We start from the raw sequence: 26,110 nt of genomic DNA on the forward strand, positions 1-26,110 counted from the left end.
ATTGTTAGAGCAGAAAAATACCAGAGTTAGGGCAGATGATAAACAAGTTTTTAGCTGTAGTCTAATGGCATTTTCAGATATGGGCATATGCATAGCACAGTGGGATTTCTTATATGACAAAAAGATAATTATGAAGCATCTTAGTGGAGTCCAGAAAAAAATCACTCATGCATTTCTCTGTGATTTTGGGCTTGATAGCTCTTAAATATCTAACAATGTCTAGTTATAATGAAGGGATTGAAACCATACAGAAAAACCAAGACATCTTTGGTTCGTGCAGCTGTTAAGGGTCGGTAGGAGTTGGTGGGAAGAGTGTTTGCTGCTGCAGGAGATGATAGAAAAATAAAAGAAATAGGTGTAAAAAGTTAGACCTGAAAGAATTCACGTTAACAAGAAATCCAGGATTTAGAAGGGAGAGAATAAAGAATCTTTATGTGTTCAGGAAAAAAAAACAACAGCAAGATAACAATGGAGACAAAGATTTTGCTACGGAAGGAGGCTGCAATTAGAATGACTCACTGGTCCTTTCCAGTTTTAATCTATTATGCAACTTAAATATTGGTCATACTAAGAGTTATGCTAGTAACTTGCTTCAATTTGCCTGTGCTTTAAATCATCAAACATATGCACTGCTGTAGTTCCCGTACTTTAACTGGGTTGCTGAGGATAAATTGCTGCTCGAGTTCACTGGCAGTAAATACCTGCAATCCATCAGATTATTACGGCTCTAGGAAGGGCTGGTGGGGTCCGTATTTAAGGTTGACGGGAGTAATAAATACTGCCTTCAGCTGTGGAAAATAAATCTAGGATCTTCTGATACTTCACAGATAAATGGAGAAGTTATGAAAATGATCCTTTGGGGAGTTTCATTTTCACCCCATCCCTTTGAATTTGGTGTCACTGCTCAGAATTTCAATGTATTTTGAAATATTTAACTGCCGTTCTGTAATGACTCCCGTATCCCGACACTGATGGACACAAACATGCAGGGTACAAGCAGTGCTAACATGTGGCCCTCCTAGTAAAAGTCTTGTGTGTGAATTAGTACAGGCAGTCATGCAGATAGGCTGTGCGAGAAGGGCTGGATCGGGCATAAATATGTAGCTCATGCTCTCAGATTCACTTGGGAATAACACGAGGGATGGTTTCCCTATGAATTCAGGAAAAATAAAAAAAGCTACAGAGGAGGGCTCTATGGAATAATTCCATTTCTCTTCCTCCTCTTGCCATCCCCCTCCTTATTTTCCTGCTCCCACTCCTAACTGTAGGATTTTCCCGTTGATCAGAATTTGGTCCCCAATTCACTAAAAGCCATGCTTTTGAATGAATACTACTTGGAAAGTGTGAAAAGATTTTTTTTTTTAGTTCTTACCACTTTCATAGCCAGTAGGGCTATTGCATTTAAAAATCTGGCTACATTTCTCTGCCTGTAACTCATAGACTCATAGAATTATTTAGGTTGGAAAGGACCTTTATCATCAAGTCCAACCATTAACCTAATACTGCCAAGTCCACTGCTAAACCACTAAGCGCCACATCTACGCGTCTTTTAAATCCCTCCAGGGACGGGGACTCAACCACTTCCCTGGGCAGCCTGTCCCAGTGCCTGACAACCCTTGCAGTGAAGAAATATTTCCTAATATCCAATCTAAACCTCCCCTGGTGCAACTTGAGGCCATTTCCTCTTGTCCTATGGCTTGTTACTTGGGAGAAGAGACTGACCCCCACCTGGCTACAACCTCCTTTCAGGGAGCCATCAGGTCTCCCCTCAGCCTCCTTTTCTCCAGGCTCAACAAACCCAGTTCCCTCAGCCTCACCAGTGCCCAGTACAGGGGGATGGTCACTGCCCTGGTCCTGCTGGCCACACTATTGCTGATCCAAGCCAGGATGCTGTTGGCCTTCTTGGCCACCTGGGCACACTGCTGGCTCATATTCAGCCAGGTGTCGACCAACACCCCCAGGTCCTTTTCCTTTGGGCAGCTTTCCAGCCACGCTGCCCCAAGCCTGTAGCAGTGCCTGGGGTTGGTGTGACCCAAGTGCAGGACCCGGCACTGAACCTTCTTGACCTCATGCAGTTGCCCCGGCCCAATTTTTGTGAACTGTTACTAATATATATATTAGAAAATGGTAAATAAAATTGCATTGGGACTGGCTGAGATGGAATTAATATTCCCCATAGTAGATCTCCCAGTGCTGTGCTGTGTATTGGTGGCTGCCAAGGTCTTGGTAACACACCGGTGTTTTGGCTACTGCTGAGCAGTGCTGGCGGACAGCAAGGCTGTCTCTCCAACGTTCCCCCTCACCAGGAGCTGGGGGTGGACAAGATCTTGGGAGGGGACACAGCCAGGACAGCTGACCCAGACTGACTAAAGGGATATTCCATACCGTATGGCATCTGCTCAGCCATAAAAGCTGAGAGAAAGGAGGAGAAGTGAGGACATTCATTATTTACAACGTTTGTCTTCCGGAGCAACTGCTACACGTACTGAAGCCCTGCTTCCTGGGAAGTGGACAGACATCATCTGCTGATGGGAAGTAGAGAATAAATATTTTGTTTTGCCTTTGCTTTTGCACACAGCCTGTGCTTTTGCTTTATTAAACTGCTTTTATCTTGCCCACTACCTTTTTTTCCATCTTATTTTCTCCCCCCTCCCCCCCATCCTGCTGAGGAGGCTTGGTGGGCACCTGGTGTCCAGCCAAGGTCAACCCACCACTGAATGAAGCAGGAGATGCTCTGCCCAACATACATTTCTTGAGGAAAGAGTGTGCAACAATGCTTGCTGAATCTGTAGCTGTTCCTCTCTCCAAGGATTTTACACAGCATATCATTGCAATGCTTACCTAGACATCTCCGTGGCTGAGAATTGTAGGGAGCTCCCCAAAAATAAGTGCAGTTGTAGAAAACTTGGATGAATAACCCTTTTTAAATAATCAAAACCATTTTAAATGCATTAGCACATTTCTGTTTCAAACATTTCTAAACAGAGGATTAATTTCTCCAATGAAAACCCTTCTAAACCCTAATGCTTTACCGCCGTTGAACCTGTCTCTAGTCCCCAACTTTGAATAAACCATAACATATTGCTGCTGTACCAGAAAAAATAATTTTAACTTACATGATTTCATGAAGCCCCTACAAGGTACCGTACCTAGATGGATGAAGGTTTGCTGTAAGGAAACAAAAAGGCATCAGCCTTGCACGCATCCACCCTCCAGGCTGGCAATTTCTTCCAGGTATTAAAAAATTGAGCTTGTTCCTCTGAAAGAACACTTTATACCTGGAAGCCAACTCAGACCCCAGTGACACTGGTTGGAGATGGCACCTCCCTGGAGCAGAGCTACCGTGGTATATTTTGAAGTCATTTCTGCCCGATGGCAGGCAGCTGTCAGCATGGGAGGTGCCATAAATTCCCCCATGCTTTTCACTGAACATTAACTCACCTACAAACACTGTTTCCAGGCATGTGGTGGGACACTATTTGTCCCAAATCAACAGGGTTAAGCCCATGCTGATGGCAATAGTGGTGTGGTGGGCTCCCTCGCACCCTGCCTGGTATCGCAGAAGGGATGCAAAGGAGCATCCGGAGACAGATCCTAAAAGATCACCCAGATCCAGGGTAAGACAGAGCCCACCATCTCTTGAACCATATCCCAGGGACAGGGGAGTCTTCTGGAAAAAGCAATGGCCTATGTTGAGCCCTGTAGGAACAGCATTTCTCATCTCTAGTAAATAGGAGCATGAAGGGATGGAGCTGGGGCTGCACTCAGGTGATGCCAACCCAGTGTGAGACCAGTCATGATGAACATGGAACTGGCACCACAGCCTGTCCCCTCCTCACCAAGATGCTGGCCACCAGGAGCAGCCCAAACCCAGGCTGCTGCAAGTACAGCCCCACAGCACCAATCCAACCCCACATCACCCAGGCCCAACATAACCCACCTCCATACCTGGTTCCACAGCCACCTAACCCCACTGCTGGTCCCACACCAGCCAACCCCACATAACCCAGGACCTACCACCACCCAACCCCACGTCACCCAGGCCCACCACCACCCAACCCCACGTCACTCAGGCCCACCACCACCCAACCCCACGTCACCCAGGACCTACCACCACCCAACCCCACGTCACTCAGGCCCACCACCACCCAACCCCATGTCACCCAGGACCTCTCACCACCCAACCCGTCACCCAGGCCCGCCACCACCCAACCCCACATCACCCAGGACCTACCACCACCCAACCCCACGTCACCCAGGACCTACCACCACCCAACCCCACATCACCCAGCCCTGGTCCCACACCACCCAACCCCACATCACCCTGACCCCACACCAACCCGCTCCCGAACCCCAACCCCAAAGCCCCCCCCGCAGAACACCCGCCCACACCAACCCCATCCCGCGCATGCGCAGTGCTGCGCCCGAGGCGGTGGCCCCACAGTGTGGGCAGCGCAGCGCATGCGCACCCGCCGCCGTGGGCGGGACCGTGCTCTTTAAATCGTGCTGGCGGGCTGCGGCCGCTGTAACAGCGCATGCGCGGTCAGTCTGTCAGCGCCGGGCGTGTCATGGCGGCGGGCGGCCGGAGCTGGTTCCGCGCTCTGGCGCTCGGCGTCTCCTTCCTCAAGTGCCTCCTCATCCCCGCGTAGTAAGGAGCTTCCCTGGGGCTGGGAGCGGGCGGTACGGCCTGTCAGCCTCCCGGGCCGGTGGTTGGCTTCCACCGCCCCTCAGGGCGGCCAGGGATGGGGAGGCGGGCAAGGGCCGGCGTGGTGCCGCGGTTCCTGAGGGGGCCCTGATGTCCTGAAGGTCCTTGTTTCCTTCGGGGGTTCGTGGGGAGCGGGGTGGTGCCGGATGGCGCTGCCTCTTCGTCCTCCGTGTGAAATAGCTCTGCTTTTGTGTCTGAAGGCGCTTACAGCCTATTCCGGCTGGCTGCTGGTCGGGAAGGCCTTTAAATGTGTTGAACCATTAACGCTTTTTATCTCTTAAAAGACACTGTAGCTTTTTCCCCCTCAAAAAAAAAAAAACCACCTCAAATTGCTGTTAAAAAGCCCGTAAGAACCAGGAATTTTGGCATTAATTGTCAGAAAAGGCCAAGCTATAAATAGTTCTTGGCCCTATAGTCACCTGTATATGTCCTTGGCACAAAGTTCTTGCCGCCTCTTTGTTGCTGTTTGAGTTATTTGATTAAAGTCTTACCCTGGAGCTGATCAACGTAGACTTCCTTTTTATCTACCTGTGGAAATGTTTCTCCTATAAGTGCATGTCTCTGACTCTTCATATAAACCTTCTGTAGTTATTCCACAGATTTTGAAGTACATCGGAACTGGCTTGCCATCACTCACAACTTGCCCCTCTCTCAGTGGTACTATGAAGTAAGTACATGTTTGGGGTTGGTTTTTTTAGCTGCTTATAAATTCTAGGCATATTGGGTATGCCAGCCTGTGTGAATGTTAGAGGAGAAAGGCTTTTATTTGCTGAAAGTACATGTCCCGGATACTGATGGCTGGCAGCTGTATAGTAGTGGTTCAAAAACATACCAATCACAATTTGTTGGCCCTGCGTAGCGTTTAGTTAAAAAATGAGAATTGTTTGGGGAAGCTGCTAGTACGTATGAAGGCAAAGTGGAAAAGACAATTAAGGGTTATTAGAAAGGCCATGTAACAGGAACAAGTTGCATGGTAGTCTTAAATTGCTGTTCTCTTTGCTCTTGTCATTAATGATATACAGTTATCATGATAAAGAATGAATCATATGAATGGGTATATACATTATGAAATCAATCACTGTATTAAAGTTTTGAGCCTCTGCTGGTGCGCTACTAGCATACATCGATTTTAATCTGGATGAATCACATTTAAGTTGATGATAGACTCAGCCTGCACAGTTGGGTTTTAATCTGTCTTACAGTATCTCCTGGAGTTTTGGGATAAATATCATAGTCTTTAATACTCCTCCACAGAAGCTTTTGGGAACTGTATATCCAGGAGTAAATGATTTGTGCGGGTCAGAACTTTGACAGGCTGATCCAAAACTGTAAAACAAATGTCTGTGATGTCAGTGTGATCCCAGTGCCAAAGCATAGGATGCCTTTGGGCAGCATAACGTAGGTATTTGGGAAGGTGCATGCTGACAAATATACCCCATCCCAACCTGCTCTATTCCTCCTTCTCTCCTGTTTCCACAGCCAAGGAGTTAATCATTGGTCAGGGCATAGTAACTGTCTTTGTGGGAAAAGATCAAATAATACTATTTGATCTTGATAAGGTTTTATTAGAGTTGGGACTTGTTGACTAATGAATAAAAATAATTTTGAGACTGTAACAAGGCTGATTGTGCTGGCAGTTTGTCTCATGTAGACATATTCACTGTGAGCTATTTTATTGAGGTTTTTTTAATATTGGCCCTATTACTGTAAGTTGATATATCAAGAGCAGACAGTTATACATTGGTTAGGTGCAGATTCACAAAATGTTGTTTAATCTTTTTCTACTAATCAGGAGATGTCCCATCCCTCTACCAGTACTATGGAAGAACAGCTCAAATCATGTTCAGCACCATACATCTGGCTGCTTTATTGTGAAGTAGTTTCTGTTAAATAGAGGCTACCAAGATAAAATACACCAGCTGTGATGAACTGTATCTGAAGGGCTGGAAACAGCATGGATTGTGTTAAATTATTTAATCTCATTTTGTCAACTCATTTCAGGCAACTTCAGAATGGACCCTGGATTATCCACCGTTTTTTGCTTGGTTTGAATATGCTCTTTCACACGTTGCCAAGTACTTTGACCCCAAAATGTTAGTTATTGAAAATCTGAATTACACCAGTCGCGCGACCATCATCTTCCAAAGATTTTCTGTCATCTTTACAGATATCCTTTTCATATATGCAGTTCGTGAGTAAGTCTTAATGTTCTAATTTTAGGGACAGTGGGTAGTCTTTAATACATGGACTTTTTCTACAGTAACAACAAATATTTATTTGTACAAATAAGCCTGTAAATGCATAGAAATATCAAAGTTGCTTTAACCTATTCAAGGAGAAATTTGGAACACGCTGCTAAACACAAGATAACTTTTTGTTGTTCTGGGACATGCTATTGCTGCACATGCTAATCTGATCTAACCTTACCTTCAGAAATAATATGGGCCATATGGCTTCACACTGACAAGTAATAAGATATTTTTAACCAAGAGAAATAGCTCATAATATTGAGGGGGAGCCAGGAAGAGGTTAATGTCTAACAGAGGACCTTAAATACAACTTGATATGTTGTCTCCAGATGTAGCAATACATTGTTCATTCATCAGAAGTTGATAGCACACAGGTTATGACAACTTTATAGTTGTTACTGAATGTGAGACTCGAACCTGAGACTAAGTTACTTAACATAAGCTTTAGCGTGTGGAATGTATTACAGCTATTGAAATTTAAAATCTTTTTTTTTTTTACTAAACTGTATTCATGACACTGTCTGCTCTTGATGAATTTAGCAAGAATTTTATCATTGCCTTCCATCCTAATAAAATAGTTTTCTTCAGGTTAAGTGCACTTCTCAACTCTCAAAAGCAGCACTGTTTTTGTTGGCTGTTTCAGTTAAGACTTCTGTTTCTTCTGCTCTTGTTCAGATGCTGTAGATGTGTAAATGGGAAACGAGCTGCAAAGGATGTCCTGGAAAAACCAACATTTATTCTTGCTGTTTTGCTCTTGTGGAATTTTGGGTTGTTAATTGTGGATCGTATCCTTTCAAACCGTTGCAAGTTGTTTGTGGGTTGTTTTAATCTGTTACAGTATGTGGTACAAACCCATAAATGCTATTATTACTAGCACAGTAGGTGACACTACTGTTTGTGTTTCTGGGGTTAGTTGAATAACTTCATGTTTTCGTTAGAATTGTTATTTGGCAAAATGGAAATTGTTCAGTTTTTGGTCTGATTTGCCAGAACTGCAGGAGGATCAGTCTGGCAGCAGCATGCCTGTTCGTGCTGACTGCTCGTCTTCTGCCTGCCTCCAGCCATATTAGCAGAGAGCCTCTTTTCTCTGAGTGTGGTTCTAAGTTTGTCCCACGGCAAGCAAAATCTTACAAGTGCTTTACGTTCAAACTGGATTCAATTGGTTAATGTTACAAGGGTGGGTTTTTTTTTCAAAGAGGATATAAAAACACCTCTGGAAAGTCCAGTTATTGTGAGTCAGTCTTGACATAACGTGCATTGATCTAGCTGAGGAGGGAACAGAAGGGGAAAAAGAGTCCTTCTTTTATAGGAAGGACTAGTTTTGTCTGTCCCAGTCCTTGTCTCAGTTGCCTGCGTACAGGTGATAAGTGAGGGCTGCCATCTCCATCCATTAACTAATGCGAGGCAGAAACTAATATTTAAAAATTCAAAAAGTGGAGAGTTAACCTTTTATTTGTTTTGATTTATATAAGTTGCATGGTAGGTATGTGGTCAGGTTGTTATGCTTTGTTTCATCAAGATAATGTACTAGTACTACATTTTGTGTCTGTGCTTACAGATATGGTTAAGTAATGACTTCACATCTTTGTGGATTGAATTTAATGTTACTTGCTTTTAAGTTCCGTTTTAATTTGAATTTATTGTTTATAAGTTTGAGTCTTCCCCAGAAAACTGATAGTGGTAAAGAAAGCTTGCTTTATTCCTTTCTTGACTCAAGTTCAGATATTCACTTTCAGTACAATGGCTTTCTGTTTGGGCTGATGCTTCTTTCTGTTGCCCGACTATGTCAGGTAAACTTGAGTGGCTCTTTCCTGTTGTGGCCATAGGTACTTTAGGTGCATTATTTACTTTCAGTATAAGCAGCCAAATGAAGTGATTGAATGTGGTTGGAAATTGAGGTGTACTACGCTGGATGTCCAGTTATTTATGGAGGGGGAAGAGTTGTACTGAAAACTCATCGTAATTGCTTGCAGATGCTGCAGCATTGCAGTTCCTGTGAGAAAGCTAAATTCCGTGTTACAGTTGAGTCACGTGGCATGGTTTCCTGCCATTTTGTCGTCCTCTAAGTTACCAGTCCTTAGAAAACATACTTCTGAAGCTGTGAGGAGGTGAGACCGATCACAGTTTTCCCAAGTATTGTGTGACAGTGTAGTTTCCTTCTCCATACCGGTTGTGCATAACACTGCGTTTGTAACATGAAGTAAATACTCATTTGTTTTTATGCCTATGATAAATGTCCTGTCACTTTAGGAGCACAACAGGACTATGAAAAGTTAGTGCAGAGGAAGAACAAGTAGAAAAGCTTAAGTTTTGTTTTTCTATCTAGAAAAGATACTTGGAAGGTGCTCTTCTTTTTGCTGTTCTTCTGCATTTCAAACACATCTACATATACGTGGCCCCAGCATATGGCATTTATTTATTACGATCCTACTGTTTTACTGCAAATAATGCAGGTAAGATGGGTTTTTCCTCACTCGCTTTTGTGGGATTGTGTTAATTGGTGAGGCCTGGGGAAGGCTCAAGACAAGCAGATACCACTGGGATGAAATGGCTGCAAGTCAAATGAAAATTCTGCTTGGGTGTAGCAGAGATTGTAAAATCTTTGAAGATCTTTGAAATTTATGTATGTAAAATTCATGTTCCTAGGGTGTTCTTTATTAAGGAAAAAAAAAAGAGGGAACTGCAGATGGCAGTTTGGAGCCATAAGAATTATCGTGGATATGAAACGATTAGATAGCATCAGAAACTATTTCCAAGTCCTTCTTTGAGTTTCCACTTTTTAGCTCTTAAACATGTTTGATATTCCTCACATTAACAGAGAAGATGCTTCTCAAAAGAGAAAATACTGAAAGTTTGTGTAATGGAGGAGCTGCAATGTGGAAAAATAAATGCAAACTAACTGTTGAAGGAAGCAACTGCATGTATTGACATAGAAGGTTATATGTTTCTTTTGGATAGGTGCTAGCAATTTACTATTGGTGTGAAATGTTTTGTCTCCCTCTCCACTTGACACAGTAACTGTTTTGGTAATCTGTTTGCTTCTTCTAGATGGATCCCTGAAGTGGAGAAGTTTCAGCTTGCTTCATGTAACTCTTCTGGGATTGATTGTCTGTCTTGTTTCTGCTCTTTCACTGGGCCCTTTCATAGTATTGGTAATAACCCCTTTTTCATCTGTTATTCTCTGAACAGTTAGAAAATTCTGTTATAAAAATATAAACAATGTCTCATCTAAAAAGACCATTTCTTTCTTCTTTTTTGCTTTCTGTAGGGACAGCTGCCTCAAGTCATTTCACGGCTTTTTCCTTTCAAGCGAGGTCTCTGCCATGCTTATTGGGCCCCCAACTTCTGGGCTTTGTACAATGCCATGGATAAAGCACTAACAATTTTTGGTACGGTATGCTATTCTTACTATATGGTGCCTAAATGCAGCCAGAACTCTCTGAATTTTAGTCTTCCTTCCCCATTTGAAATGCAGGTAGTAAATTATATTTTCAGATTGCCTTAAATCACCTGATCCTCTACATAATCCAGTGCGTGATAAGTTTCCAGTAGTAGGTCACAAATCAATCATTCCTCTCTGCTATCCTTTAAAAAAGAAAAGACTTGGCCATGTACTGACTTCAGCTACTTAATTTTCTTCATTAACACTTATCAGTTTGTCCTTTTTTATGTTTTGTTTTTAGGTTTAAAGTGTAATTTTCTTGATCCCACAAAAATTCCTAAAGCCTCAATGACAGGAGGGCTGGTTCAAGAATTTCAGCATACTGTTCTTCCTTCTGTGACTCCTCTGGCAACATTAATCTGTACTTTCATATCTATATTGGTAAGAACAAGTAATATTTTTTGGAAACTTGATCTGTTTTGTCCCCTGTAGATTTTATTTGACTAGCATGCACTTCACATGCATTTTAATTCCTGGGCAACAAATAAGTTTTCTTTAAGAACAAAAATAAAACTTATTAAAACAATTATTAGGATAAATGTGGAATTAATATCTTAATTGATACACAATATTACTTTAAGTGTGGCTAAAATCATGGCCTGTGTCAGCTCTAGAACAGTTAAGGGATTAAAAGCAGTCTTGAATCAAAACCACTCTGCATGCTGAGCTGGAAGTAACCTTTTGTGATAAAAGGTAGTTGAACTAGGTGTGAGTAGAGATACTGATAGACTGTTTGGGCAGCTTATGGTGTTCCTAACAGCATGAGCTACAGGTAAGCATAGTATTCTTTACGTGACAAGCAAATAATTGAAGGTTCAGAAAGTAATTATCTGGATACAGAGTCTTTTTCTCTCCAACAAGCAACTAGGCTTTAACTGGAAATCTTCTTGTTTCAATACCTTTATGTAGTAACTTTGATAAAATGAGTTTAGTGGCGTGGAATCAAAGATAATTCTTGCAACATGAATAAGAGGGAGTTGGCTGTAGTCTTTCAGTCTGCTTTTCCCCTCCTCTTACATTGATGAAGTTCTTAACGCTCTACTCGTACATCCAGATAGATACGGTTCCTCCAGTGCAATGTGCTGCTTGTGCCACACAGGCACAACCAATGTTGATTAAGATTGAAAAGATCTCTTTGGACAATGGCTTGCGTTCAGGATTGCCAGACTTTTCACTGAAGTCCTGTTTCTGCCTGTTGTTTCTAGCCCTCTGTTTTCTGTCTTTGGTTTAAACCTCAAGGGCCCAGAGGCTTTCTTCAGTGCCTTGTTCTTTGTGCGTTGAGCTCCTTCATGTTTGGCTGGCACGTGCATGAAAAAGCGATACTCCTCGCTATTCTGCCTTTAAGGTAAGTGACTTTTGTACGTAGTGGTTGGCCAAACTGAACCTGCAGCTACTTGTTGAGGAATCCTCAAAGAGTTTCACTTTGGTTTTAGTCTATTTCAGAAAATGAACATGTTTATAGAATGCCTTAAGCTGTAAAGTTTTAGTGCACTTCAAATAAATTTATTTCAGGCACAATAAAATATGGCTGCCTTAGCAATAGAATGTGCTGATGTTAGTATGGCATGTATAGGAAACTGGTGTGGTGTTAAACAATCTTCGATGACATACTAACACTGGCTTATAACTTACAGTAGTTTGCATTGACAGAAGCTTTAGGTAGACCTTTATTGGTAGTAGCTGATTCCCATATCAGCTCTGTGGGGCACAGCAAAGCTTTGTAGCAATTTACAGATGATCAGAAGAACGGAAGTGTGGGGTGTTGAGATGATTAAGCAATCAGTTTAGGAGTCTGACAGACAGACCTTCCCACTACATACACTCCTTTGTGTCTCTTTGAATACTGAGTTGTGCTAAGATGCATGGTATACAGAAAATCTCTGTATTTTGATTCAGATGCTTGATTGCTGTTAGAATAATGCAAAAAAAAAAACCAAAAAAAACCAAACAAACAAAACAATCCCCAAGAAAAAAACAAACCATGCTTATGAAAGAACAGGGTTCTGACTTTAGGCTGCATGTGGACCTGTGGCTCTTAAAATAATTCAGTTAGCTTCCCCACAAAGCCTTCTTTTCTTAGTGACACCTTGGGAGCGAGCTTGATAAAACGTTTCATACATGTGACATGGTGGACAAAAGCAGACTGCTTTCTCAGGGTCTTTTGTTCCTCACCGCTGTTGTTTCTGCATTTGTGCAGTACTTTCATTGCACCCAAAAAGTCCTAGACCTGTTTGTTGCACGTCTTGTGGCTTTGTGTTTTGAAGACAAAAATTAATTGCCTTGCCTGGCTTGAAGCACTTGACACTGATGTCATACTCAAGTTTGGCAAGCACACATAGTTGATTAAGTTCTTTTTCACTCTGAATAGCTAAGTTTAGAGATCTACTGTGGCAGGGACAAATGTAAAAAATATTGTAGTCTTTTAGCTCCTGGGCAGTTCAAGCCTTGATGAGTCCTGTGGTTTGCACTTAAAATGCTGGGTAGATTGTTCAGGAGCCAGCTGAGGAAAGAGGCTTTCTGCACCGTGCTTGACAAGAACAGTACGCAGTTTCTACCAAAAGGGCTTAATGCCTGTTTAGAAGTCAGGTTATAGTTCATAAGCTGCCTGACCAGTATTGCTACAAACTGTATTGTCCTGTTCAGAGATCTGGTGATGTTTAACCTCTTGAAGGGAGAATTGTGGGAGGGAGGGAATTGATACCGGAAAAAACGAAAGGAAGGAGAAAAAGTAGGGATGACAATGTTGGCAGCCAACTGGCAAAGGAGAAAGACTGGAGAAAACTTCAGGCCTTTCTGATATGTGTGTTCAGTGGGGGTGTGGCTTTCTGGGGGAAGGTTTCCTGGCTGTTTTTTTTTCTCCTGCATTATTATCTCTGAGGCTGTGTGGTTTGGAAGCAGGAGACTTCATCACAGGTCAAGTGCTTGGAGGGACTGGAGTACTGTGAAACTATTTGACCTGTTCTTCAGTCTCTTGTGAATTGTGTAGTGTTTCACTGAAATTCAGTTTCTTTGCTAAAAGACAAAAGTGTAACAAATTCTTGTCATTTTTAGCTTGTTGTCTGTTCAGAGAGCGAAGGATGCTGGCATTTACTTGATTCTGACAACCACTGGGCACTTCTCACTTTTTCCGTTGTTGTTCACACCAGCAGGTAAAGTGTTTCCCTTTTTTCTGTGCTTTCATCCTACTGCTTTGGGGTTTTTTTCCAGAGATGATGTGCAGGTAATGGTTTTGGATTATTTTATGTAATAAGTTGAAAGTTGCAAGGGGCTGTATGTCAGCCTGTTTCCATAAATGCAAACTTGCCAACTAGTGAAGAGAAACATTGATTTAAAAAGCTGTGGAAGAGCCATAGGCTTTAAATTGAAATAGAGATGGGAAACTCACTTAAACCCTAGGCCATCATAGCTGTGACAACACTATAACTCCGTATTGATTGATGTCCTTCTGGGAGAGTTCAAATCCAGACATGACTCGCTGCTGCTAATTTGCAGTAGTGAAGCTGCTGCCTTGAAAAATGAGAAACTTCTGCCTTCTCTATTACTTAATTTTTATATACCACAGAACCTAGAACTAGAAAACATTGATTTAGCTGTCATACTTATGTTGGAAGCTTCCCAGCTCAGTAACTTCTGATTAATTTTTTTAATAGGAAAATCTTATTTGCAGTGCTGTTATATTGTAATTATAATTAGTGTGTTCAGTGTGTTTATCAATAATTGAAGTAAGTGCATTGCAAATGCTTGGCATTTGCTTTAGTAAATATCTATGCTTATTTTTAGGTGTCCTAAAGCAGTAAAACATTTAGGAGTTCTGTTTGGAGAAAATAATTAAGTTGGACAATGCAAGTGTGACTAGTAGGATTTAAAGATACTGTAATTTATATGGCAAAAGGTTTTTATAATAATTTTAAAAGTACGTTATGTTCCTTGTGTTGCAGAACTTCCAATTAAAATACTGCTTATGCTGCTGTTTACTGTTTATAGCTTCTCTTCGTTGAAATCTCTATTCAGGTAATTAAAGAAATTTGTTCCCAAAGCCGTGAACACAACTTTCTTCTGTCACTGGGAGCAGAGTTCCCGTAAGGGGCAAACAGCACAGAAAACTGATGCTGAAGCATCGAATTCAAGTGTTACTAGTCCAAAGATGTTGCTCCCTCTGTTTTCTTCTCAGAATGCAAGGCTTAAGTTAGGATTATTATAGCACATCCTTGTTAGTTTGAATTGTGACAACTAGCCAGTTAGTCCCAGCAGGCTGTAAATCCCCACCTGTTGTTGCGCTGTTAAAGCACAAAGTTGCAATGCTGTAGCCTGCGAGGGTTTAACTCACTATTGGAGCACTAGTACAGTGAGTGCTAGAGATTGTAACATTTGGTTCTCAGAACATAAATTGCCCAAATCACCCTGTGTATTTTTACAGGCTGATGATCTCTAACCCACTTGACCAAAGATAGCGCTTATCCTTATAACCCCTGTAGTCTCCACTTCCCTGTTTCCCAAACTTTTCATGGCAAAGCCAAGCTGTAATGATGGATGTCAGAAATGCTATAAACCTGTATTCACTTGTTCAATCACCTGCTTTTTGTAGGTGATCCTTTTTCAATCAGACTGCTTGTTCCCCACTTAGTATTCCAGAATTCAATCATTCTGTCTCAAGAGCTCTAATAAAAACCTCTGTAGGAGCTTAGTTTTCTGTCTAGAGATGGAGCTCTTGCAAGTTTGTTGTTCCGAACTTGCCAAAACAAATTTCTTCCAGAAGAACATGAATTCCCCTGAAAACTACCTACAGTCAAAACCCTACCACTCAGAGATTGGCTCATATGTCCTACAGAGGCTTGGGAGAAGGGGGCAGAGGTTAAGATAAACCTGACATTTCCAGTCTTTACATGTGGAACAAATGTGTGTATGAAGGTCTCTGTTCTTCATTGGAATGATGTGAGGTGAAGCGGAGCAGCTGCTGAGATTTCTACCTAAATTCCAGGGCATCATGGAACTTGATGTGAAAGCCACGTGATAAGGAAATTAGCTGTACTGTTACATGGTTTTCCTACTGAAACTCTCTCAATTGTTATTTAAAGCGTTATTGTGAACTAATTGGGGATATTCTTTGCACTGGTCACCAGAGATAGCTGAAAAACAAAATAGTTATTTTAGTTAACATCATGTATTTTAACACTATCTTTTTTTAATTCCTCTGACAGGAGAGAGAGGCCTCTCCTTAACTGGCTTGAAACAATCTACCTCGTCCAACTAGTGCCTTTGGAAATCTTCTGTGAAATTATATTTCCTCTGACCCCCTGGAAACAGCACTTTCCTTTTGTCCCTCTGTTGCTGACCTCTGTATACTGTGCACTGGGCGTCACATACGCATGGCTGAAATTCTACATCTCTGTCTTGACCGAACGAATTTCTGTTAGACAAAAGGCTGAGTAAAGCCGTCGACGTTGGGACCAGTTCCAGGTTTGAGGGGATTATTGGGCACTGTGAAGCTGTCACAAGGACATACAACTCTCGATAAAACACAATGTACGTGTACCATCGCCACGAGGGGAGTTTTTCTTCCAACACTTCTGTACTGCCCAGCGAGGATACCTCTGATCAGAAGTGCTCATCACAATAACGTGGGATGTGGTGAGATGCCACTTGCCATGGATAAACTGAAGTTTAACGAGGTGCAGACTCCTGTCCCGAGGAAAACCTACCCGGCTTTCCCATTACTGTTTGTACTTCAATAAAAATCACTGTGGCAATTACAAGGGATCATTGCTGTGTAGGAGAGTGGAGTATGTGAATTAAAACCTTGATATTTTTTTGTTTGAGCATTTATGTGGGTTTTTATTCATGTCTAAGCCCTGATTTTGAGGGACACCGCACAAGTAAGGATGTCTAGCTGGAGGTGTCTAGCTGGAAATTTGTCATGAGGTGCTTTTATCAGACTCTTGAACACCCAAATATCAAGCTTGAAATTAGTTGCTTAATATGTCCATGTACCTTTGATCTTATTTCATAGAGTCTTTGCAAAGAGGTTTTAATATTCTTCTAATACTTAGTTTTGTAGAGCAGATTACCAAATTGAGGCACGCTTCTGAAAGGAGGAATTGTTATAACACCATTAAACATCTGATAATGTGGCTGGGTAATTGTATTTATTTGTTATTAATGTAAAACTCTGCAACTGTGACAAAAGACCAAGTGTCCAGAGTTCCTCTAGTAAGTTGAGGAAGAGGAATATTGTGTTCCACCTCTGTAGAATCACATACCCTTATCAACAACAGTTACCTACAGCCTGATGCCCTTCATCACCCTATGTAACTGTCCCTAAAAGATTTTGCTCTAGAAATTGGGGTCTGTGTTGGAGCCCAGTGATGAGACATGAAACTAGGGGAGGAGAGAGGGGATGGATTTTATTATTTTTTTTTCCCCCAGTGGTTCTTGAAGTTTCTTCTGTGGTAGTTGAAGAACGTATGGGACGGCCCATGAGGTGGTTATGTTCTTTATGTTAAGTTTTTTGGTGCTTTTTAGGACAGTGGGTGAATAGTAGAGTAGTTGTGTAACCAAATACCTTGTATGTTTAAACTTTTCAGAGCTGGTGAGCTCATTTTCAGATGTTTTCATTCTGGTTTTCCCTTACTTTCTCATAGTTTTTATTTTTTCTACTCCCTTAACTATTTTACCATATCATTTTCAGCTGTTGTGACTGCTGGCAGTGCCTTGGTACTGCTTCCACTTGTATTCATAGAATCCCAGACTGGTTTGGGTTGGAAGGGACCTCAAAGCCCATCTAGTTCCAACCCCCTGCCATGGGCAGGGACACCCTCCACTAGCCCAGCTTGCCCAAAGCCCCATCCAACCTGGCCTTCAACACTGCCAGGGAGCCAGGGGCAGCCACAGCTTCTCGGGGCAACCTGGGCCAGGGCCTCAGCACCCTCACAGGGAAGGATTTCTGCCTCCCATCTCATCTCCATCTCCCCTCCCGCAGCTTCAGGCCATTCCCCTTGGCCTGTCACTCCCTGCCCTTGTCACCAGTCCCTCTCCAGCTTTCCTGTAGGCCCCTTCAGGTACTGGAAGGGGCTCTAAGGTCTCCCCGCAGCCTTCTCTTCTCCAGGCTGAACAAGCCCAACTCTCTCAGCCTGTCTCCATAGCAGAGGTGCTCCAGCCCTCGCATCATCTCCGTGGCCTCCTCTGGACTCGCTCCAACAGCTCCATGTCCCTCCTGTCCCAGGCATCTCCAGAGCTGGACGCAGCACTGCAGGGCGGTCTCACCAGAGCGGAGTAGAGGGGCAGAATCCCCTCCCTCGACCTGCTGGTCACGCTGCTGGTGATGCAGCCCAGGACACGGTTGGCTTTCTGGGCTGCAAGCACATACTGCCGGCTCATGTTGAGCTTCTTTTCCACCAACACCCCCAAGTCCTCCTCCTCCTAAGGGCTGCTCTCAATATTCTATCTTCAGTCTAATCCTCAAAGCTCTGGGCAGGGTCAGGAATCCACAATGTTCGTGTTTAGTGTTTCCCTGTTTATAGGTCCCATCCTGCAGAGGGGAGTGGTAACAGCCCGAAAAAAAACCTCTCTCCGTGTTCTTCTCCAGCAGCACCTTTGCAAGTCAAGCTGAAAGCTTCCAAGGATTTCTGCCTCAACTTTGGCATCTCCTGCTAAGGAGTGGTGCCAAGCCAACCTCCTTCTGTGCAGAGAAAAGCTAAATAATAATCTTTTAGGGAAGAAGCTGGGAATCCTTTAGGACTTGTGTTCAAATGCGGTTTTTTAAAGGTATTGTTGCAACTGGTGTAGTGTGATTTTTATATTAAGAAAAACTAACAACGTTTTAGGTCTTAGTCTTTAATCTGTTTGGAGGAAGACCTCTGAAAAGGAATTGGTTTTGATTTTAGGGTTTAATTAAAACCCTAATTTAATTACAGACTGGCCTCCCCGGTGCTGCGCAGGCATTGAGGCTGACCTGCTTCACCCAGGGGGCTCAGCACTGCAGGAACCTCCACCCGATCCCCGGTAAAGCCGCCCGATTTCAGGGTGCTGGTGTCAGTTTGTGGGCTGGGGGTTTGGGATTTTGGGGTTGGGTTTTGGTTTTTTGGTTTGTTTTGTTAAATAATTAAAACAGGAAAGGGGAACAGTGGTCCGGCGGAACCCGAGTGCGCGGCGGCGGGGGCGACGGAGGGAGCGCGCTGCCGCACCGCTCCGCCCGGTCACCTTCGGCGGGGCGGCCGCCATGGTGTTTCTCCCGGACGAGTCGCGGTCGCTGCCGCCGCCTCCCTTCGTCAACAAGGGTTCGGTCTGGCTGGGTCTGGCCGGATGGATCGCGGCGCTGCTGGATAACGGCTTCAACCACCGGCCCATCATCCGAGCCGGTGCGGCGGGAGGGGGGTTGGGGGGCGGACCCTGAGGTGAGGGGCTCGGGGTATGTGGGATTTGGGGTGATCTTGAGGAATATTGGGGTGGGAGTGAAGGGGAGGGGGCCCTGAGATGAGGGGCTGGGGGGTTAGAGGGAATTAGGGGGGCTGGGGAAGGGGGTATGTGGGATTTGGGGTGACTCTGAGAGATATAGGAGCAGGGGAAGAGGAGGGGGCCCTCAGGTGAGAGGCTGGGGCCCTGAGATGAGAGGCTGGGAAAGGGGGTATGTGGGATTTGGGGTGACTCTGTGGGATGTAGGAGCAGGAGGAAGGGGAGACAGCCCTGGGGTGAGAGGCTAGGGGGGTTAGAGGGGACTAGGGGGGCTGGGGAAGAGGGTATGTGAGATTTGGGGTGACTCTGAGGGATATAGGAGCAGGGGAAGAGGAGGGGGCCCTGAGGTGAGAGGCTGGGGAAGGGGTTATGTGGGATTTGGGGTGACTCTGAGGGATATAGGAGCAGGGGAAGAGGAGGGGGCCCTGAGGTGAGAGGCTGGGGAAGGGGTTATGTGGGATTTGGGGTGACTCTGTGGGATGTAGGGGCAGGAGAAAGGGGAGACAGCCCTGGGATGAGAGGCTGGGGTGTTAGAGGGGACTAGGGGGGCTGGGGAAGGGGGGACGTGGGATTTGGGGTGATCTTGCGGAATATTGGGGTGGGAGTGAAGGAGGCCCAGAGGTGAGGGGCCAGGGGGTTAGAGGGGATTAGGGGGCTAGGGAAGAGTGTATGTGGGACTTGGGGTGACTCTGAGGGATATAGGGGTAGGGGAAGAGGAGAGGGCCCTGAGGTGAGGGGCTGGGGAGGGATTAGAGAGTATTAGAGGGGCTGGGGAAGGGGGTATGTGGGATTTGGCATGACTATGAGGGATATAGGAGCAGGAGAAAGGGGAGACAGCCCTGGGGTGAGGGGCTACGGGGGGTTAGAGGGGATTAGGGGGGCTGGGGAAGGGCATATGTGGGATTTGGGGTGATCTTGAGGAATATAGGGGTAAGGGAAGAGGAGGGAGCCCTGAAGTGAGGGGCTGGGGGAGTTAGAGGGGGAAAAGGGCTGTTGCATGGGATTTGGAGTGACTGTGAGGGTCGTAGGAGTGAAGGGGAGGGAGCCCTGAGGTGAGGGGTCTGTTGGCTGTTGGGGGGGAAAAGGGGCATCATTTGGGGGTGGGGGGATTTGGGGTGACTCTGAGGGATATGGGGGGGGTGGGAAGGAGCTCTGAGGAAAAAAGGGGTGCCCTGGGGGCTGGCAGGGGCCACAGGAGGTCTGCAGGTGAGGGTGCTGTAGGGACCTAGGGTGAAGTGGGGCCTGTGGGGGGGATGAAGTGTCTGGGGGGGGCTGGGGAAAGCAGGGGGCCCCCCGCCTGGGGCTGGGAGACGGGCTGAGACGGGGGATATTTCTCTTCCTGCTGCAGGTGTTCACCGCCAGATCCTGTTCACTACCGTGGGATGGTTTGTTGGCTATTACCTTGCTAAACGTACGGAGTATATGCATGCCAAAGTGGACAGAGAGTTGTTTGAGTACGTCAGGCAGCACCCAGAAGACTTTAAGACAGCAGGTATAATAATTTGGTATTTTAAGAAAGACCTCAGCCTGCCATAATGTTAATAAGTGCTAATCTACGGAAAGATGTTGCTGGGCTGCTTGCAGAATCTGTTCTTTGCTAGCAATTCATACTGACTGCTAACTCTTCCCTGCTTATTAACAATCTAAATTGCAACATTATTAAGGATTTTATGGTATGCAAATAGATATTTTTTTTTATTGAGCTGATCAGCTGCCTTGGTGACCAACTTTTCCTCCTAAAAGCTTATTTTAATATAAAAATTGCAGAGCCAAACAATATTAAGAACAGAACAAACTTGCGCCAGCGAAGGAGAAAGAAGATTATTGAAAATTAGAAATCACAGGGTTTATTCTTGTAAAATCAAGATTTTACTGCTTACTCTTATAGAATTGCAGTGTGTGTCAATTTAAAACTGGTGTGATGAATATTCAGAAAATAAGCAGAGCAGGTAAAAAGAGACTAAATAGAAATGTCAGGAACCTTAAGACTTAACCTGAAAAATCTTCAGAATCGATCTCAAATGCCAGTTAGGTTTTCACAACTCTTCCCCTTGCCTTTTGCAGAAAAGAAGAGAATAGGAGAGCTTTTGGAGGATTTCCACCCAATTCGCTGAGGTTTTCTCCAGCGACAACATGTCCCTGAACTAATTCAGCACCGAGAACTTCGTCAGGCTGGCTGTAACCGTTTAACCGTCCATGGCTTGGAAAAGGAACCATTACTCGCTTTCATCTAATAAAAGCTATGATTAAATACTTAGTGTTTAATTAGTTGTTCTTCTATTACATTATGGTTTATTGATATGTAGATGACTCATATTTGTAATAGGATAATAACTTTGATTCCCCCCTTTTTCAGTTACTTTAATTGTGAAAATGGAAGATTGTTCATGCAGTATGTATCTGGTAAAAAACCGGAAAGCAGTTTGTAAATTCCTCCTTTTTGTTTCCCCTTGGCGTTTCTCCTAACTCTGACCATGCTCTGCACCAGCCCCTGGAGACAAAGTCTTGCTGTGAAATGAATTCTGTCCCGCTAGTGAAAATAGCTGCTCTCCCTAATTAATTCCTTTACCTATTTTGCATTCTCATGTTGCTTTTTCTTTGTTGAGGATCAGGATCCAACCTTTCTGCTTTCTCACTTGGTTGTTGGCTCCTGAATCCGTACACTAAACCCAAACGTGTTCCAGACACGCTGAGGATCTGGAGCTCTTCTGAATTTCAGTGCAGAGTGCTAGGCACCTCTCGAGCTCAAAGTGCTTCCAGTTGAGGCTACTTCAGTTGTGAATTGTTCATATTATTACCAATTATAGGATGGTCTCTGAAGGTCCTTTCCAACCCAAACCACCCCGTGACTCTGTGATTCTCTGTCCCTTCAAATCCCCCATCGTTGCATGGGACGGTCCCCTCCCAGCAGAGCCGGTGTCCCTCTGCCCCACGCCGGGGCACTCCCTGAGGACTCGAGCCAGGGGAAACACCACACCGACAGCGGTTTGAAGGGCTCATTTTATTAGCAAAGAGTGGGGAAAACGCCCCTCGGAGTCCAGGTTCCAGCTGGAAAAGGGCTCGGCAGTCGCAGGGGACCGTCGGAGGTCGGGGCCACCATGCGCCGCTGCCGCCTTTGTGCCGCTCTTTGAAAATAAAGAGGAGGGCACGAGCCGTGCGGCTCTTTGATGGACCTCCCAGCACGACCAGATGCTTCTTCCTATGAGGATAAGGCACCATCTGGTTCTCCGGTGGTCGCGACCATCACCGGCGTGCGGTCCCAGCGCTGGGAGATGAGCTGCCGCCGTGCGGGGAGGGCGAGGGGGCTGGGGCAGAGCCCGTGATGGTCAGCGATGGGGACGTCCTCTCCTTCGTGCCACCAGCACTCATCCTGCAACGACAGCTGTCCTTAACCCCGAAGGCCGTCCCAGGGAGAGACCTGGCCCACCAGCCCCGGCTCCATAGACCCTGAACCCCCGGGGTCTCTGCCCAGAGGGACGGGATGAGTCCCCTCCTGCAGCATGGAGGTGGAGATCTGCAGCAGTTGAGGGGACACCCCCCATTTCAAGGCGCTTCCCAGGAGCTCCCCACCCCTGCAGTGCGGGGCACCTCCCAGGGACATCAGCCACCCCTTGTCCTGGTGCCCCTGTGCTCCGTGTCCCCCCAGCTCTTACCTGGCAGCCGGGGCAGGGTCACCAGCTGGGCTGCCCCTCGCTGGGGCTGATCTGCTCCAGGATCTGGCTGTACCTCCGGGTGAGCGCGTTGGTGTCCCTGGTGAGGTGGGTGAGGACCTGCTGCAAGCCGGCCAGGTGGTGGGACAGGCGCTCCTCCAGCTGGGCGTCCATGGTGTCGTCGTCATCCGAGGATGTGTCGGCATCAGCGCCCGTCGGGCTCTGGTCGGTGACAGAGGCCAGGCCTTTCTCCACCACGGGCTTGATGGCCTTGAGGAGCTGGTAGCGCTCGTAGAGGTCCGTGTGGCCGCCCGCGGCCGGGGCCGCCCCCTCCTGCTGCGGGAAGACCCCTCGGAGCAGGCTGGGGAACATCACCTCCTGCTCCATCTTCTGGGTGGCCGAGAAGTACTGCTCCATGGCCCCGCTCCCACGGCTCGGACAGCGCTGGGCTGGGCTGGGCTCTTCTCGGGGGGCTGCCTGCTCCCCGTCCCTGCCCAGGGCTTTTTATGCCGTGCCGGGGCACGTCCCTCCTCTGCTCTCCTCTGCTGTCGTCTCCTGCAGCCCCGGGCCGGGACGAGTGGCCATGGGGCCGGGCTTGGCTCCAGCCCAGCTGGGGCTCGGCCACGCCGTGTCCCTGGCTCTGTGCAATCTGTCCTGGCCCAGACTCCTGTGGCCTTCGCCCAAGCTGGCCGGGGGTCCTGCTGCGTCCCCACGCCGGGAGCGGGGCGGCGAGGAGGTGCTGGGGCTTCTGTCAACTTGTCCCATGCCCACCATCCCCACCGCTCCCAGGGCCCCAGGAGAGTGCGTCCAGCACCTGCCTGTAGGTGCGGGCAGGCTGCAGGCAGCACCGTGGGAAAGCTGCCTTGGTGTGGGCAGTTTTGAGGAGGGAGGCAGGAGACCAAGTGATGGTGCCGGGGTTTTACCCCAGCTGGCAGCTCAGCACCGTGCACCGGGAGCGGGGCGGCGAGGAGGGGAGGGAGGTGCCTGGGGCCTCTGCTGCTGTGTCCCATGTCCCCCGACACCACCGCTTCTGGGGCACGGGGAGAGCGGGGCCAGCTCTTGCCCCCTGGTGCGGGCAGGTTGCAGGCAGCAGTGCTGCTGGGGGGGCCGTCACCTCTCCCCCTCCTTGCTGCCATGCGCTCGGGACGTGGACCCTCCAGGGACGTTGAGCAATTCCCATCCACATCTGCTGGTGCAGGGGTGGTTGCAGCCGCCAGCGTGGAAAATCTCCCTGAGGAATCTGTGCCGCACGGAGTCCCACGTGGGGTCCTGGGGACACGCGATGGGGACAGGGATGGGACAAAATGCCACAATGGGAAACTGCTGTGGCACAGAGCCGTGGCTTCTCATGGGGCAGTCTGGACGGGGCCACCACCCCACCTCCCGTTGTCCCCGTGGTGGGGCAGAGGCCACGGCTGAGGTAACGGCCAAAACTGTCTGTCCTCGCGTGTCCCTGTGGTGTGTGGCAATCGGGGAAGATTGTTCTATTTGGGGAAAGGTCGTAAGGTCCCTTGTCCCTTTTGCAACCCTTGGAGGTGGCAGCTCTCCCACCTCCCCACGTGTCTCAGCCAGGTGCCCACGCCGCTGCCCGCCCTCTGCCCTCCGACCTGTTCTGGTGGGTTGACCCTGGCTGGGGGCCAGGTGCCCACCAGAGCCGCTCTATCACTGTCCTCGTTCACTAAACAGGGGAGAAAAAGTACAACGAAAAGCTTATGGGTCGAGATAAGGACAGGGAGAGACCACTCACTAATTATCATCGCGAGCAAAACAGACCGAACTGAGAGAGGAAATCCATCTTATTTATTACTAAGCAAAACAGAATTGAGGAATGAGAAATAAAATCAAATCTTAAAACACCTCCCCCCACCCCTCCCATTTCCCGGGCCCAACTTCACTCCCGGCTTCAACCTCCACCCCCCTCAGCGGCACAGGGGGACGGGGAGTGGGGGTTACGGTCAGTTCATCACACGGTGTTTCTGCCGCTTCTTCATCCTCAGGGGGAGGACTCCTCTCATCGTTCCCCTGCTCCAGCGTGGGGTCCCTCTCACAGGCTACAGTTCTTCACCAACTGCTCCAGCGCGGGCTTCCCACAGGTCACAGCCTCCTTCAGGTGCCTCCACCTGCTCCAGCGTGGGGTCCTCCACGGGCTGCAGGTGGAATCGCTACACCCCCTCATCCTCCCTCCATGGGCTGCAGGGGGACAGCCTGCTTCACCGTGGTCTTCACCACGGGCTGCAGGGGAATCTTGCTCCGGCGCCTGGAGCACCTCCTCCCCCTCCTTCTGCACTGACCTTGGTGTCTGCAGATGTTCTTACATCTTCTCACTCCTCTCTCTGGCTGCAAAAGCGCTCTCTAACTGTTTTTCTCTTTCTTAAATATGTTATCACAGAGGCGCTGATTGGCTTGGCCTTGGCCAGTGGTGGGTCCGTCTTGGAGCCGGCTGGCATTGGCTCTATCAGACACAGGGGAAGCTTCTAGCAGCTTCTCACAAAAGCCACCCCTGTAACCCTCCCCCCCCCCCCCCCAAACCTTGCCATGCAAACCCAACACACCTGTCTCCACAACCCCTCTTGTCCCTTCCCAGGCATCCCCAGCATTTCTGGGTGTCCTGCTGTGTGGCCCTGTGCTGCATCAAGGTGGTCAGGTGCTGCTGGCCCTGTGCTCTTGGGGCATCTGGGCCACCTTGGAGCTTCCTGGAGGTACGTGGACATCCTAGTGTCCCCCCCAGGGTGGGCATGGTGGGCTGCATTCACCCTGAGGTTGGAGCTTCACCATGAGGTTCATGGAGGACATGCTGGTCTGCAGCCACTAATGACAACTGTCAACTTGTGCTGGGAGATGTCCTTCCCCCTGAGGACACCTGGGCAGGTGTCACCTCAGCCAGCCCATGGGAGGGGGCTCAATGCCATGACTTCCCCCCCCCAGGCATGTTCTCAGCTCATGGGGACATCTCTGAGCCAGCATCTCCACCTGTCCCCAGGGCAGCTGGGCCAGGGACAGCCAGGGGCTGGGCTGTGCTCAGCGCCCCGGGGCTGTAACACCTTGGTCCCGCTGCCTCTTGGTGGAAGGAGCTGGGGACAACGTGGGGACACTTGGGGGCATGTGTGTGGTGGCATTTTCCCCCCTCTGAGCCAGGCCTGGGGATGGGCTCCCCAGGAGGATGGCGGGTCGGGGGGAGCCTTGCCCAAACGCGGGGTTCGTGGCTGCAGAGACCCGAGGATCTCCTTGCACCTCCCAGGGGCCCCAGCGTCCCTGAGCAGCCTCCCCCGGGTCCCCTCCCAGGGCTGGGTGTCCCAATTCAGCTCAGCCCAGCCCCAGCAGTGCCACAGTCCCATGGTGGCTGTGCCAGGCTCCAGGATGTGGGGGACCTGTCTTTGGCTGATGGGGTCCCTGGAGGGACAGGGAGGGTTTGGGAATGATTCACGTCCCAAGGACGGGGATCTGGGGAGCGACTTGAGGTTGCAGAGCCGCCCTAACCCCCCCGACCCTCTGCCCTGAGCGCTGGGTCAGCACGGGAGGATGATGCCAAAGCTGAAACAAGGGGGCAGGGGGGCAGAGTGTCCCCTGTGTCCCCCCGCCCCTGGAGCCCTGCAATGTCCCTGCACCTCCCAGAAGC

General features: G+C 47.5%; 3 protein-coding genes across 5 annotated transcripts; 2 read left to right on the plus strand and 1 right to left on the minus strand.

Annotated features, from left to right (window-relative positions):
- The first annotated feature begins 4,499 nt into the window (after positions 1-4,499).
- ALG8 (ALG8 alpha-1,3-glucosyltransferase) lies at positions 4,500-15,965 on the plus strand. 2 transcript variants are annotated; one of them, XM_075742527.1, is made up of 13 exons: positions 4,500-4,648; positions 5,294-5,372; positions 6,707-6,900; positions 7,630-7,739; positions 8,677-8,744; positions 9,281-9,407; positions 10,003-10,106; positions 10,223-10,343; positions 10,679-10,777; positions 11,636-11,741; positions 13,448-13,545; positions 14,335-14,407; positions 15,595-15,965. In XM_075742527.1, the coding sequence occupies exons 1-13, from the start codon at positions 4,536-4,538 to the stop codon at positions 15,824-15,826; spliced, it is 1,524 nt and encodes a 507-aa protein (XP_075598642.1). In that variant the 5' UTR covers positions 4,500-4,535; the 3' UTR covers positions 15,827-15,965. The 2 variants fall into 2 exon arrangements, with proteins under 2 accessions (XP_075598642.1, XP_075598641.1); XM_075742526.1 differs by having other exon boundaries at positions 4,501-4,648; positions 10,638-10,777; positions 11,602-11,741.
- Positions 15,966-18,560: 2,595 nt separating this feature from the next.
- Positions 18,561-21,097, plus strand: NDUFC2 (NADH:ubiquinone oxidoreductase subunit C2). The gene is made up of 3 exons (XM_075742530.1): positions 18,561-18,750; positions 20,193-20,336; positions 20,909-21,097. The coding sequence occupies exons 1-3, from the start codon at positions 18,612-18,614 to the stop codon at positions 20,956-20,958; spliced, it is 333 nt and encodes a 110-aa protein (XP_075598645.1). The 5' UTR covers positions 18,561-18,611; the 3' UTR covers positions 20,959-21,097.
- Positions 21,098-21,828: 731 nt separating this feature from the next.
- LOC142599949 (mid1-interacting protein 1-B-like) lies at positions 21,829-23,007 on the minus strand. Of its 2 annotated transcripts, none has more exons than XM_075742529.1 (2): positions 22,498-23,007; positions 21,829-22,226 (listed from the first exon to the last, which is right to left on the minus strand). In XM_075742529.1, the coding sequence occupies exon 1, from the start codon at positions 22,909-22,911 to the stop codon at positions 22,516-22,518; it is 396 nt and encodes a 131-aa protein (XP_075598644.1). In that variant the 5' UTR covers positions 22,912-23,007; the 3' UTR covers positions 21,829-22,226; positions 22,498-22,515. The 2 variants fall into 2 exon arrangements, with proteins under 2 accessions (XP_075598644.1, XP_075598643.1); XM_075742528.1 differs by having other exon boundaries at positions 21,829-22,214; positions 22,498-23,002.
- Between the last annotated feature and the right edge of the window lie 3,103 nt (positions 23,008-26,110).

The sequence above is a fragment of the Balearica regulorum genome, chromosome 1 (genome assembly GCF_011004875.1).
Source record: "Balearica regulorum gibbericeps isolate bBalReg1 chromosome 1, bBalReg1.pri, whole genome shotgun sequence".
Lineage (NCBI taxonomy): Eukaryota > Metazoa > Chordata > Aves > Gruiformes > Gruidae > Balearica > Balearica regulorum.

Bases quoted from the DNA above. Each gene is read 5' to 3' on its own strand.
- ALG8 (XM_075742526.1), top strand. From the start codon at position 4,536: ATGCGCGGTCAGTCTGTCAGCGCCGGGCGTGTCATGGCGGCGGGCGGC. The intron at 5,373-6,706 runs GTAAGTACATGT...AACTCATTTCAG, and splicing joins TCTCTCAGTGGTACTATGAA to GCAACTTCAGAATGGACCCT. The intron at 14,408-15,594 runs GTAATTAAAGAA...TTCCTCTGACAG, and splicing joins TCGTTGAAATCTCTATTCAG to GAGAGAGAGGCCTCTCCTTA.
- NDUFC2 (XM_075742530.1), top strand. From the start codon at position 18,612: ATGGTGTTTCTCCCGGACGAGTCGCGGTCGCTGCCGCCGCCTCCCTTC. The intron at 18,751-20,192 runs GTGCGGCGGGAG...TTCCTGCTGCAG, and splicing joins CCGGCCCATCATCCGAGCCG to GTGTTCACCGCCAGATCCTG. The intron at 20,337-20,908 runs GTATAATAATTT...TGCCTTTTGCAG, and splicing joins AGAAGACTTTAAGACAGCAG to AAAAGAAGAGAATAGGAGAG.
- LOC142599949 (XM_075742529.1), bottom strand. From the start codon at position 22,911: ATGGAGCAGTACTTCTCGGCCACCCAGAAGATGGAGCAGGAGGTGATG.